Here is a 14052-nt window from a genome sequence, read left to right on the forward strand (position 1 = left end):
AAGATCAGGCAAGAGGCTGCTGCAATGGTTTATACGGGTGGTGCTAAGGGCTGTGTGGTGGGAATAAAATGGAGGGGCCAAATGGAAGAGAGATTCCAGAGGTAAAAACCATAGAACTTCTCATTGGTTGGGGGTTGGGGGGGAGAGGAATCAAAGGTTAACAATAGATGACTGGTATATGGTGCCATGTCTATAAAGCATAGATTTTGAGCAGGAAGAAAGGAAGGGAGGGAGTGAGGAAAGAAGGAAAGAGGGAAGGAAGGGAGGGAGGGAGAAAAGAAGGAAAGAGGGAAGGAGGGGAAGGAAGGGAAGGAGGGAAGGAGAGAGGGAGGAAGGAAGGAAGAAAGAAGGAAAGAGGGAAGGAAGGGAGGGAGGAAAGAAAGAAGGAACGAGAGAAGAAAGGAAGGGAGAGAGGAAGGAAAGAAGGAAAGAGGCAAGGAAGGGAAGGAGGGAAGGAGGGAGGGAGGAAGGAAGGAAGGAAGAAAGAGGGAAGGAAGGAAGGAAGCGAGGGAAGAAAGAAAGAAGGAAAGAGGGAAGGAAGGAAGGGAGGGAAGAAGGAAAGAAGGAAGGAAGTGAGAGAGGAAGGAAGGGAGGGAGGAGAGAGGGTTAGGACGAATCATTTATTGGGCTATTTATTAAGAACCTACTATGGGTCAGGGGGCAACTAGGTGGCTCAGCGGACAGAGCACCAGACCTGGAGTCAGGAAAACCTGAGTTCAAATGTGACCTCAGACACTGACTAGCTGGGTGACCTTGTGCAAGTCACTTCACCCTGTTTGCCTCAGTTTCCTCATCTGTAAAATGAGCTGGAGAAGGAAATGGCAAACCACATCTTTGCCAAGAAAACCCTAAATGGGGCCAGGGAGTGTGGGACACTACTGAACAACAACAAGCCAAGTGCTGGGCGCACAAAGGAAGGTTCTCCCAGAAGCCCCGGCCGCTGCCCTCAGCTGGCTCACCGTCTCCTCTGGGCAGACAGCACGCACCCAGGCAGGACGTTCTGGAGAGCCTTCGCTGAGGGAAGGCGCCAAGCCCGGGCACGCCCCCTCCTCGGTGCGCGCACGCGGCCTGCAGTGACTCCTCCCGTCCAGGAGAGGGCGCAGGCGGACACTTGGCCTGCGGCCGCCCCGGGGCGGGCCTCCTCTTGGCTGTTCCCCTTCCTTGTCTTTTCCCCTCAGGAGCAGTCTGGAAGGTGGTGGCGGCGGCTGTGGCGGCGGCGGCGGCGGCGGCGGCGGCGGCGGCGGCAGGGGCAGGGGCGGCAGCGGGGTCGGCGCTCGCTGCTGGCCGGCGTGTCGGGGTGGCCCAGCGAGGCCGCGGGCGGAGTCTGCGGCGGGGCGGCCCTAGGGCCGGGGCCGGGACCGGGGCCGCGCCAGGCCGGGCCGAGCCGGCTTCCTGAGCGCGGCGGCTGCCGGGCGGGCGGTGCGCGGTGCGGGGTCCGGGCGCAGCGCCGCCCGGCTCCCTCCCCTCCCTTCCCCGCCCTCCCCTCGCCGCCGCGGCCATGGCGGCCAGCGCGAAGCGGAAGCAGGAGGAGAAGCACCTGAAGATGCTGCGGGACATGACCGGCCTCGCGCACAACCGCAAGTGCTTCGACTGCGACCAGCGGGGCCCCACCTACGTGAACATGACCGTGGGTTCCTTCGTGTGCACCTCCTGCTCGGGCAGCCTGTGAGTGCGGGCGGCGGGCGCGGGGCGCGGGGCGCGGGGCGGGGGGCCTTTGTGTGCCCCGCCTGTCCGGATCCTGGGTGCCCGTCCGGAGGAGGCACCTGCCGGTTGGCGGGGCCCCTTGTTCGGGGGCTGGGGCGGGACTCCCCGCAGGGAGCCGCTGCGATCCTGGGCCGGGGCTCGTGGGGCTCCCGGGCTGGGAGCCGGCCGGGGCAGCTGTGCACTTGGCCCCCGTCTGCAGATACCCTCCCGTCGCGGGCACCCCCAAATTAAAGTTTCCGCGCCCCGGACAGCGGGGTTTCGGGGAGGCTTTTGGTTTCCTTGATTGCATTTTACTCCCGAAAAATACCTGGCTGTTCCTGCTGCAGTCGTTCCTCTGATTTTCTGTTGGAAAATTGGCCGAAATTTTTAGGACGGGTTATCCAAGCCCGGATCCGTATCTGGAAACCAGACTCCTTATGCACATCGGTTACTTTGGAGCCTAGTTGGTGAATGATTGCCTAAGGGGTGGTGATTATTAAGCACTCTTAAAAACCCTTGATTGTAAGATAAATATGGAGGCAAAGTATGCAATTCATGCATGAAATGACTAATTTAGGGAAGGCTTGGTTAGAAACGCAGGACGTGTCCAACCTCTATTTCTGTGGTTCCCCCCTCCCCCCTTTTGGTTTTTAATCAGGCAAACAATTAGGTGGGAAAAGTCCATAGTTTACCTATTAAACTTGAACAAAATTGGCGAGGTTTCATGACAGTTCTGGTCATATATTACAGAATTAAAGCAGAAGCAGAGAATCATGGACTTGGTCCTTCCATAGAAGGAATGGAAGGATCATAGAGCTGAAATGGACCTCAGAGATGATCTTCTCTCCCCTCCTTTTTGACAGATAAACTGAAATCCAGAGAGAGGTTGTGACTTGCCTTGAGGTTACACAGCATTAAAATTAAAGTCATAGGATCACGACTTTTAAATTGATCGTAAATTTATTTGGCCCGTTTATTTTGTCTTCGAAGTAAATAATAAACTTATTTTTTTCAATAAATAAATAATATAAATAAATAAAATAAATAATTAACTTATGTATTTAAAACGATAGAATTTGCAGTATTTTATTTGCATATAAACCTTTTAAAAACATCCATAGCAGAAAAAAGATTCATGTGTTGTTTGGATCTCATTATAATGAACACAAAATAATAGAAATCTTAAATATTTTCAAACTTCTTCCCAGATTCCAGTTATTTTAAGAAAATATTCAAATAAGGAGATTTCAGTACAATGAGAAGTTCATTACCTTCTGGTGTTGTAACAGGATTTGACTTTTAATGGACTTGGGACTTCCGTTTAAGGTTGTCATTCTTAGGTATCTGTATGAAATATTGCAAAAAAGGCAATCCTTGAGGATAGTTTTGTTATTGAAAAGAAAGTGGAAATTTCAACATTATTTAAAATATTTAATATTTACAGTTTTATTGACTACAGTAATAAATTATGCAATTGAGAATAATGGCTTTCTGGATTCTAATTCTTAGGATATCTTAAGATAACCATAGCTAATTCTTCCAGAATTGAAGAAAAGGTATTTTTTTTTTTGTACAGTATAACACTAACCTTTTAAGTAAGCTGAGCAAATTAGTTCAATTTTGAATTTTCTTAGAACAGGCTGCTTTTTTTTTTAATCATCAGATTATGATTAATTTTTGCCTGTCCTGTTCACTTTTGTCTTTTTTTTTTTTTGCACAGATGTCTTTTGTGTGTATGTTTGTATGTGGAAAACTGAATTTATAAGGCATATAGATTTTGAACTGGAAGGGATCTTAGAATCTGTCTTCGAAGTCCACCTTCATTTTACAGATAAAGAAACTGAGACTGAGAGCTGTTAAGTGACGTGCCTAGGGTAATGCATCTAATAAGGGTCTCAGGGAGGAATTAAACACAGATCTAGATTCCAAGTCCATCTTTCTCTTAGCTACTAGCTGTGTGACCTTTGACAAATAATTTAACCTGTTTGCCTCAGTTTCTTCTGTAAAATGAAGATAATAATAGCATCCATCTCCTAGGTTGTTTTGAGGATAAAATGAGATAATATTTATAAAGCACTTTGCAAACCTTAAGTCATTATATAAATGCTTATTATTATTAGACACTTAAAATAGGTTTAAAGAATGCCCCAGCCAACTGGAGAGGGAAGTTTATATTTAGGTATATGTCTTTTTGTCTAAAGCTCAAATAGAACTGGTATATTGAATAAATGTATGAATTTTAAGTATCTAGTTTTTATGTTTATCTCACCATGTTTATAAACACTTAAAATATGCAGTAGAAATTACTTTTTGTACTGAGAGATAGGTGATACAAACTATAGTTAAAAAATTTTAACTTTAATATCTCTTCTAAATTTTTTTTTATCAGGAGTATAGCACAATTTCTGCTAATGTAAAAGCACATGAACTAGTGTGAACTAGGAACTTTCAGGGGAAATAAGCCTAATGTAACTTTTCCAACATAGTTTCTTTTGCCCGTGGGTGAACTTCTATAACCCGTTATTTAATCTACTGCTTTAAAATGTAGTAGTGTTTGGTGTGGGAATTTTCAATTGAAACTGTTTTAAAGACAGTGTATTACTCCTACCTTCCTCCTTTGTGCCTACTCATTTTCTACTGAGCAGAGCTAGAGAAAGTCATGAAACTGTGCTGACTGACTGGGTCCACTACAGATTTGTGCTATCTAAGCTCAACTGGGTTCTCACTGATGCAGAGCAGTCCATTATTCTTCTCAGATCAGTGCTGTATCCCACTTCCTAAGGTGGCTGTTCTAAAACTTCTCTCTTCAAGTCTCCAATATTGCCTCCTACACCCAGTTTTCCAGTTGATGTATGTCAGTATGCCTCATACACATACAAAAATAAAAGGTCCATTCTCAGTGAGCAAACCTTTCTTGCTGTGGCCAATCTCTCATCGTATACTGCTTCCATCTTCTCTAAAAGACTGCCTTTGCTAACATTTCCCAGTTTCTCTATTTGCAGATTAATCTTAAATGATTTTGGATCTCTATTTTGCTGGTTCCTTCTCTGTTGCCTATGAACATTTCCATGGTTCCTCTATTCCTTTTTTTTTTTTTTTGGTTCCTCCATTCTTAAAAAACTCACTAGATCCTCCCATCCTCTCTAGTTATTGTCCTGTGTATCTCTCTTCCTCAGCTAAATTCCTAGACAAAGCTATGTATACTGAATGCCTCCTATTTTCTTCTCTTATTCTCTTCTAAGCCCTCTGCAGTCTGACTTCAGACCTCATCATTTTGCTGAAGCTACTTTCTCCAAAGTTACTGGTGATCTATTAATTGCCAAATCTAATGGTTTTTTCCCCAATCCCAGTTTTCCTTGACTTCTCTGCAGCATTTGACACTCTTGATCACCTCCTCCTGGATACTTTCTGCATTTTCCCATAGTTCTGTCCCGATTGTCCTTCTGCATGCTGGACTGCCCCTTTTACTCCTTGTTGGATCTGACATGTACCCTCAGTCTCTGTCCTCAACCCTCTTCTCTTTTCCCATTACACTATCATACTTGGTGATCTCAACTCCTGTTTATGCTAATGATTCCTAGATGTATATGTCTAGCTCTAGTCTGTCCTGAACTTCAATCCTGCATTACCAACCATATGTTTTAAACTAGATGTCCCTTAGGCATTCCAAACTCAACATATCCAAAACTAGGATTCTTTTGTCATGATTATCAAGGATACCACCATCCTTCCAGTCACCCAGGTTCATGGCCTTTGCTTTAACTCTTATTCCTCATTCCGCCTCACAGTTATGAAAGTTTGTTGTTTCTATCTTTATAACATCTCCCACATCTTTCCTATCTTCTCTATTCATACACCTGCCACATTAGTACAGTCCCTCATCACCCCTTTCCTGTAATAATCTTTTGTAATAACCTTCTGACTGGCCTTCCAGTTTCAAGCCTCTTCCCACTGTGGCTCTGGAGTCAGGAGGACCTGAGTTCAAATCCAGCCTCAGACACATAGCAGTAGCTATTTGACTCTGGGCAAGTCATTTGAAGTGAGACTTGAACCAGGTATTCTGAGGCCAGATCTCTATCCACTATATCAAACTGTCTTTCTCTATGATTCATGTCTGAAAATAAAATTTTTATTTTTAGGCCTATTTTCTACAGTTACCAAAGTGGTTTTATTTTTTTTTTTATTAATTTATTTTGATTTATCAGCAATCACTTCCATATGCTTTTGAGTTTAAAATTTTTCTCCAAAATGGTTTTCTTAAATCACTAATGTTGCCCCCTTACTCAGTAAACTCCAGTGACGCTCCCTAGGATTAAATAGCATCCTTTGTTTGTCATATAAAGCTTTTTATAACCTAGCCCCTTCTTACCTTTCCAGTTTTCCCACGTCTTATTCTTCTCCACATTCATTATAGTTTAGCTGTACTGCCTTACTTCCTATTCCTCACACACGACATGTCCTCTCCATTCTCCATATCTGTCACTGGATGTCTCCCATGCTTGTAATGCACTCTGTTCTCATGTCTCCCTCTTAGAATCCCTGGTTCTTTTCAAGATTCAGCTCATGCTACCTTATACAGGAAACCTTTCTTGATTTTCTCTCTCCCTTCCCACCCCAGCTGCTATTGTGTTCTTCTTCAAGGTTCATTCCATCTACTCTGGATTTTACAGGTATCCATTTAAATACATGTTTCCTCATTAGAGGGTAAGCTTCTTAAGGCAGAGACTTTTGGTTTTTTCTTTGTGTCCCCAGGAGTTAGCACAGTGTCTAGCGTGTGGTACTAAATATTTGATATACCCTTGTCATTTAATTGAAGAATTTACTTAGAGAAGCTAAACTGTTTGGGGGACTCTTGGAAAAACATCAGTTTGGCAGGTACTAGAAAGGAAGGCATATTGATGATTGAAGTTTGTTTTAAGAGGGAAAGATTAAAATTTTATTTTTAGACATGAGTCATAGAGAGAGACAGTTTGGTATAGTGGGTAGAGATCTGGCCTCAGAATACCTGGTTCAAGTCTCATTTTAAGTGACTTGCCCAGAGACATACAGCTGGTGTTATGGGTCTGATGCCGGATTTGAACTCAGGTCCTCCTGACTCCAGGGCTGGTGCTCTATCCACTTTGCCACCTGGCTGCCCCCTGAAGTCTCACTTCTTGACCATAACTGTGTGACCTTGAGTAAGTCAACTTCAGTGCATAGAGCACTGGGCCAGGAATCAGAAAGACTTGAATTCAAATCTGGCCTAAAACACTTAGCAACTGTGTGAACCTAGGCAAGTCACTTAATCTCTGCCTCAGTTTTCTCATCTATAAAATGGGGTTAACATCACCTACCTCTCAGGCGTATTATACCCTTCACCTCACAGTGTTCTAGGCAGTCTCTAAGTTGCAGACAAGATGCTATCCCTGCATTGATAGAAGGTGTTAGTTTCTTCATATAATTTTTTTTTTTTTTTTTTTGCTTTTTGGTGAGGTGATCAGGGTCAAGTGACTTGCCAAGGGTCACACGGCTAGTAAATGTAAAGTGTCTGAAGCTAGATTTGAACTCAGGTCCTCCCGACTCCCAAGGCCAGAGCTCTATTCACTGCGCCACCTAGCTGCCCCTTCTTCATACAATTGACAGAAAGATGGAGAGAATATAAACTCTCACTGGGTTTATTATTTGCTTATTTAAAAAGAAACCTGCTTTGATACAGCAAAATGGTACCCTGAAGCCCACTTTTTCCAGTATGCTGCCTTCCATGTATACACTAAAATTATTCCAGATTCCTTGAAAGTTGTAACAGTGAAAATCACCTTGTTCTAAACTCTGTGATCATAAGTTAAAGAGGAAACTTTGCCAAAATTGTTTTGCTACAGAAATGGAGATTGAGTGCAGAGTCCAGGGTGAAGGATTCTCTGTGGCTAGTGAGGTCCTCCACATGTTCTCTACACTGATGACCTTGTGCTGATTATATAAAGTAGATCTTCTTGGAAAAGGTCTGTAACCACTCAGAAGTAAAACTGGGTGGATGAGGAATGTCTGTTGTCCAGATTTGGGTATGTCTAGTTAGATGGGTACCCTATAGTTTCTCTCTCTCTCTTTCTCTCTCTTTCTCTCTCCCTCTCTCCTCTACCTCTCCCCCTCTTCCTCACCCATCTTCACCCTCCTTCCTTCCCCTGTAGATAATGCAGATGGATTACAAATTGGGCTCTGAATTAAGTAGGAGAAATTGAATTGCCTGTGGAAACTGCTGAGCTCCATTAATGACTTTACACTTTTCCCAGAAATAAAGACCCATCTTTTAAAAATAATGCCTTTTAAAAACTAAATTTTCTTAAAAAAAAAAATCACCTGCATTTTCCATTGTAGCCAGAGTTCCCTTTCAGAACAAAAGAATAAAAAAGAAGGAAAAAAAATTCTGCTAGAGTAACCATTTCAGAAGTCTCACATTGTGTCAAGTGTTTCTCTTCCACTGTTACCTATCTCTGCAACTAAGGGGAGGAAGAAGGGTTTTCTTTGGGCCTAACTTGGGCATTATAATTTTACAACAATCAGTTTTGATTGTTTTGTTCTCTTCATTTTGTATGTTGTTTTCCTGTTTCTGCTTACTTTTATTTTGCACTCCCTCTTCCTATTCATATTCATAATTTCTTACAGTAATATTCCATTACATTCATATGTTATAACTCTTTAAGCTATTCCCCAGTTTGCCCATCTTTTTAATGCCAGAATTCTACCAGTGTTTTTGTATGGCTGTAAATCAGGGAATTAAAAATACTTGTCACATCAGAATTAATTAATTAAAAATAAATATCACTTGGAAGGCAATGAAGGGGTGAGAACAAGCTAAAACATATTTAACAAATAAAAAGCTTAAAGAGGAAAAAAAGTAAAGGAGTGCTTGATGGAAAAAGATGCTGTGGTCACTTGGCCAGAACCTAGGGTAACTAGAAAGTGGGGAAAAACCCCTTGCATACTGATTGGACCCCATGGCACATTTTTGGGCGAACATGACTGAAAGTCCCAGAAAGTGGGAAAATCTGGATGAATTATGGTCATCATTGGAGGAAACAGCCACATCATTGTGATCAGAAACACCTTTGAGTAGTATTTGAATAAATATATGTTGAGTTTAGCAGAAAGTTGGAATATTAAAGTGGTGAGCTAGAGTTCACCAGCTCATAGATTTAGAGTTGGAAAGGACTTGAGAGGTCATCTAGTTTCATCTCATTTCACAGGTGAAGCAACAGATAAAGTCCAGTTCAGGCTTTTCAGCCCTGTTCAGCTCTTTGTGACCCCATTTGGAGGTTTTCTTGGTAAAGATACTGGAGTGGTTTGCCATTTCCTTCTTCAGCTCATTTTACACATGAGGAAACTGAGACAAACAGGGTTAAGTGACTTGCCCAGGGTCACACAGCTGGGAAGTGTCTGAGGCCAGATTTGAACTTAGGGAGATGAATCTTCAGGCCTGGGGCAGTATCCACTGCACTGAGGTGGCAGATTTAATCTTCATACTCCAAACATTCTCAGAAGTCTGATAAATTCCTGTTACGGTTTAGCGCTTTAAAACAGAAAGTGTTGAACTATTTATTCATTCTATTACAAATCATTCTGATTTTCTTAGGTTAATTTTCTATAAAGTAACAGAACTAAAGTTATTGCAACCCAATCAAATGGTAGGCAATAAGGTATACTGGATTGGAAGATTTGCCTAAGAATGCTGAAGACCTGGGTTTAGGGCTGGCAGGGATGGAGGTTGAAGAATTCTCTGTGTGACCACATGGGCAATTCACTCAACCTCTTAATGCCCCAGTTAGATGAGATAAGTAACATACATACCCACTCACTCCAAATGTATATGGTCACAAATTGAGTAAAAATGAGTGAATCCATAAACAAATATTTATTCATCACCTGCTTTGTATCAGGCACTAGGGATATTAAGTCAAATTAAATCAAAAAACAATACCTGATCTCAAGGAGGCCAAGATCTAGTTGGGGAAACAGCTTGAAAAAGGCTATCTAAGCAAACATATATGCAGGATAACTTGGAGATGTACAAACAAGATGTATACAGAATAAACTGAAGGTAGTCAACAAAGGGAAGGCCTGGTCATTAGGAGGAAGAAGAAAGGTTTCTTGTAGAAGGAGGGATTTTAGCTGAGAGTTGACGGAAGCCAGGAGATGGGGATAAGGAGAGAATTCTAGGCATGGGAGACAACCAGTGAAAATAGCCGGAGTTGGAGTGTTTTGACCTAGAAACAGCAAGACAGACAGTGTCACTGGATTACAGAGTGATGGTTTGTGTAGGGGAGGAGTAAAATAGGAAGGGTTCAGATTATGAAGGGCTCTTAAAGCCAAACAGAAGCTTTATATTTGATCTTGGAGGCAGTAGCGAGTTACTGGAGTTTGTGGAGTAGATGGGTAATGTGGTTGGACTTGTCCTTAAGGAAGATCGATTTGGCAGCTGATGGATGATAGATTGGAGTGGGAAGAACCTTGAAGCAGACACAAAATAACTCAAAAATAATAAATAACAGTAATAACCCAGGCATGATGTGCGGAGGGCCTCTATTACCGTGGTGGCAGTATCAGAGGAGAGAAGGAGGCATATTCAAGAAATATTAGGAAGGGAAGTCGGTAGGACTTGGCAGCCGTTCAGATGTGGAAGGTGAGAGAAAGTGACTCCTGGAGGACACACCTTGGTTGCTGCCCTGGGGGACCGGGAGGTGGGTCTTAGGGATACAAAGTCAAGCACTTTTTACCTTCAAGGAACTGACATTAGGTGGGATCATGAAAAGCCTTAGGCAGAAGATGATATGGGAACTAGGGATTCCAGGAGGTGGGGTTGAGTGGGAGTGGAGGACAGCCATGTCACAAAGGCGTGGAGTTGTCTTTGAGGAGCCCCAAGTAGACCAGTGTGCCTCGATGTACAGAAGGACTGGAAAGGTAGGAAGGGCTCACTTTGTGAAGAAACGGAGCCGTCAGACAGAAGAGCTTCTATTTATTTACTCCTGGAGGTGAGAGGGGTCATCGGAGTTTTTTGAGTAGGGGGCTTTGATGACTCTGTGGAGTATGAATTGGAATGGGGAGAGACTTGAGGCACCTAGACCCGTTAAGATGGCTATTATAGAAGTTCGGGAGAGAGAGTGATTAGTGCCTGAGTTACAGTGGTGGATGTAAGTGGAAAGGAGGGGACATATTCCAAGAGATGGAGGAGATAGAAGTTGAGATGAGTGAGACTGAAGAATTGAGGATCACACTGATGTTACATGAGCCTGGGTGACTAGGAGGATATTCCTGAGTAGTAGTAGGGAAATTTGGAAGAGGAGTGCATTTCAGGAGAAAGAATTTGAAATGTCTTTGGATTGTCCAGTGTGAAATATCCAATAGGCATTTGGTGATGAGATTGCTAGTCAGGATAGACTAGGGCTGATGTTTAGATTTTGGAGTCACTCACATAGAGATGGTAACTGAACTCAAGGGAGCTGATAAAGTTACTGAGAGGGTATAGAGAGAAAAGAGAAGAAGGCCTAGGACAGAGCTTTGGATACTGCCACAGTTAGTGTGGCATAGATGATTAATTAGCAAATGATACTGAGGAGCAGTCAGGCATATAGGAAGACAATTAGGAGGAAGCAGTGTCTGGAAAATCCAGAGGGGAAGGAATATCTAGGAAGAGAGGGTGGTCAATATCAGATACAGAGATTAAAAGGTATGAGGATGGAGAATTTTCCATTAGATTTGCTTAGTAACTTTGGAGAGACCTCTCATGTTTCATACTGAAACACCATTTAACAATTAGTTGAACGAATATTTTAAAATTAATTTTTAGTTTTCGACATTCACTTCCATAAGATTTTGAGTTGAACAAATATTTTTTAAAAATTATTTTCAGATATTGAGCATTTTTTTTCTCACTTTCACAAAACTCCCCCCAAAGAAAAACAGAACTCTTGCAACAAATATACATGTTAACAGATAATTTTTGAAAAGTTGTATGTAAAGCACAGTGTTAGGGGCTGTGAAGGATACAAAGGTAACTAAAAATTTACTGAAATAGCTAAGAGCTTTCCTCACAATAAGTCTGTGAGGTCATTGGTGTAGGGAGCAATATGCAAATTTCATAGATGAGGATACCAAGTTTCAAAGTTGTGAAGAGATTCATCTATGGTCACAAAGCTAGTAAGTATTAGAAATAGGATTAAAACCCAGGTCACCTTATGGTTAGTGAACATCTAGATAAGTAAACAGTGATCAAAGAGCTAGAATTATATCTTCAAGAAGAGGTTAAACTAAACTAACTAACCTCTTTTTACTTACTAGTAAGTTTACTTACTAGACTAAGAGACAGTATTGCTGTGGTTAGAGGACCCAGGTGCCTTGTAATCAGGAAGACCTTGGTTCATATCCTGCCTGTATTTAGTGATGATGGGCAAGTCACTGAAACTTTCAGCCTCCCAGGAAACTTTCTAAACTATTTATATACAGATTGTACTTAAGTAGAAGGCATCCCCCATCTCCTGCCCTACCCCACCATGATTATCACATGTCCAACCAAAAGTAGAATGTTATTTCAAAGTAAATGCAGTTTATCCTGGATTTTAGCAAAATATTTTTAAAAAGTGTCTCATGCTGTTTTCTGGAAAAGATGAAGGGGGGTTGATAATACAATTAGATAGATTGCAAACCGGTAGAATTGCTATACCCAAATGGTTCAGTGTCACCTTGGAAAGAAGTCTCTAGTGCCCCAGGGATTTATTTCTAGCTTTGTGTAGCTTAATTTTTTTTTTATCAATAACTTAGATTAAAAACAATTAGTATATCAGATTTGTAATGAACACATTGCTGGGAAGAATAGCAAACTTGTTGATAACAAACAGGCTTCAGAGATAGTTTGATGATTGGGTATCTAATAAAAGGAAATAATAAATTTAATTGAAATAAGTGTGAAGTCTTATCTTTGCGTTTAAAAAAAGTTGTGGGTTTTAGTACAGTGAAGACTCAGTCAGTAGTGTTTTATGACAGCCAGGGTAGCCAGTGAGGTTTTTGACGGTATGGACAATGACATGCTCTCTAGAACTAGGGAGGTTGATAGTCCTGTTGTATATACTCTGCCGCCAGGTCAGACCACATCTGGAATATTGTTTTGTTGGTATCATATTTTAGGTGGGACAGTGATAAACTGAAGGGGTATCCAGAAGAGGACAAACAAGGTAATAAAGTTCCTAAACATCATGCTTTCTAGGATTGATTAAAGGAACTGGGCATATTTAGCTTGGAGAAGAGAAACATGTTGACATGAGAGCAGTCTTTAAGTTTTTGAAGTATTGGATTATGAAAGAGGGATTTGCCTTGTTCTGGTTGTCCCCAGAGGCCAGAACTAGGAAGCTTTAGGTAGAACTTGCATAAAAGCAGATACAGGCTTTCCATAAAGAAACACTTAATAATTAGTACTGTCCCAGAGTGTTTCATTGAGGAACACCTCCAACATGTTTCTGGGAGAACCCTCGTAGAGGATTTTTGAGAAGACATGGGCAGTAGTTGAACAGAATAAGACTTTGATGGGTTCAATTCAGTTTAAATTCAATACACTTATTGCTTATATAGATCTTAGATTGGCAGGAGTTATTCATGTTGTTTAGTTCACAAATATATTGAAGTAACGTTTTAATGTGCAAGTCCCGTGCCCCCCTTTCACCCGTAAAACACACACACAGAAAAAGCCTGTCCTCTCACTCTGAATGGCTCTTCCTAGAACCCCCATTTAAGGACTCCCAGGCCTTCAGTGTCTCATTTATCTCTGGACTGCTCAGGACTTCCCCTAGGGTGCCTCTCCCTGGATACCCTTGTTCCTGGCACCCCCCCCCCACACACACACACGCACACAGGCACACACTCCTCTCTTTTTCAGCTTTCTTGTATGTGTTGCCTTTCTACATTCGATTATAAGCTCTTTGATAGCAAGAACTGTTTTTCTCCTTAATATTTGTATTCCCAAGTCTTCCACACAGTGTTTGTCACATTGTAAGTGCTTACCAAATACTTATTGACTGATTGACTGACCTATTGATCATTCAGTGAAAGAGTATTTATTAAGCCTACTATGTGAAATTCATTGTGTCAGACCATTGAATAAGATATCTTAGAACAGGGATTCTTAGCCTTTTGTATGTCATGGACCCCTTTGGCAGTCTGGTGTAGCTTGTAGACCTGTTCTCAGAATGATATTTTTTTAAATGAAGGAAATGTAAATTTCAGTTAGAGATTAGTGAAAATAAAGCATAATTTTTTTTTTAACCATCTAAGTTCTCACACACAACTGCCAGGTAAAGAACCCCTATCTTAGAAGGAATTTAAGGTCCCCATCAAAACTCATATTTTATG

General features: G+C 41.9%; 1 protein-coding gene across 2 annotated transcripts in view; it reads left to right on the forward strand.

Moving 5' to 3' along the window:
- The first annotated feature begins 1488 nt into the window (after positions 1-1488).
- Positions 1489-14052, forward strand: part of AGFG1 (ArfGAP with FG repeats 1) — a 99430-nt gene continuing 86866 nt past the window's right edge. For both annotated transcript variants that reach the window (XM_027875942.1, XM_027875943.1), the window contains exon 1: positions 1489-1665. In XM_027875942.1, coding sequence (XP_027731743.1) covers positions 1499-1665 — 167 coding nt within the window. In that variant the 5' untranslated portion in view covers positions 1489-1498. The remainder of the gene's footprint in view (positions 1666-14052) is intronic.

The sequence above is a fragment of the Vombatus ursinus genome, unplaced genomic scaffold, assembly GCF_900497805.2.
Source record: "Vombatus ursinus unplaced genomic scaffold, bare-nosed wombat genome assembly UNPS02014810.1, whole genome shotgun sequence".
NCBI classification, from domain to species: Eukaryota; Metazoa; Chordata; class Mammalia; order Diprotodontia; family Vombatidae; genus Vombatus; species Vombatus ursinus.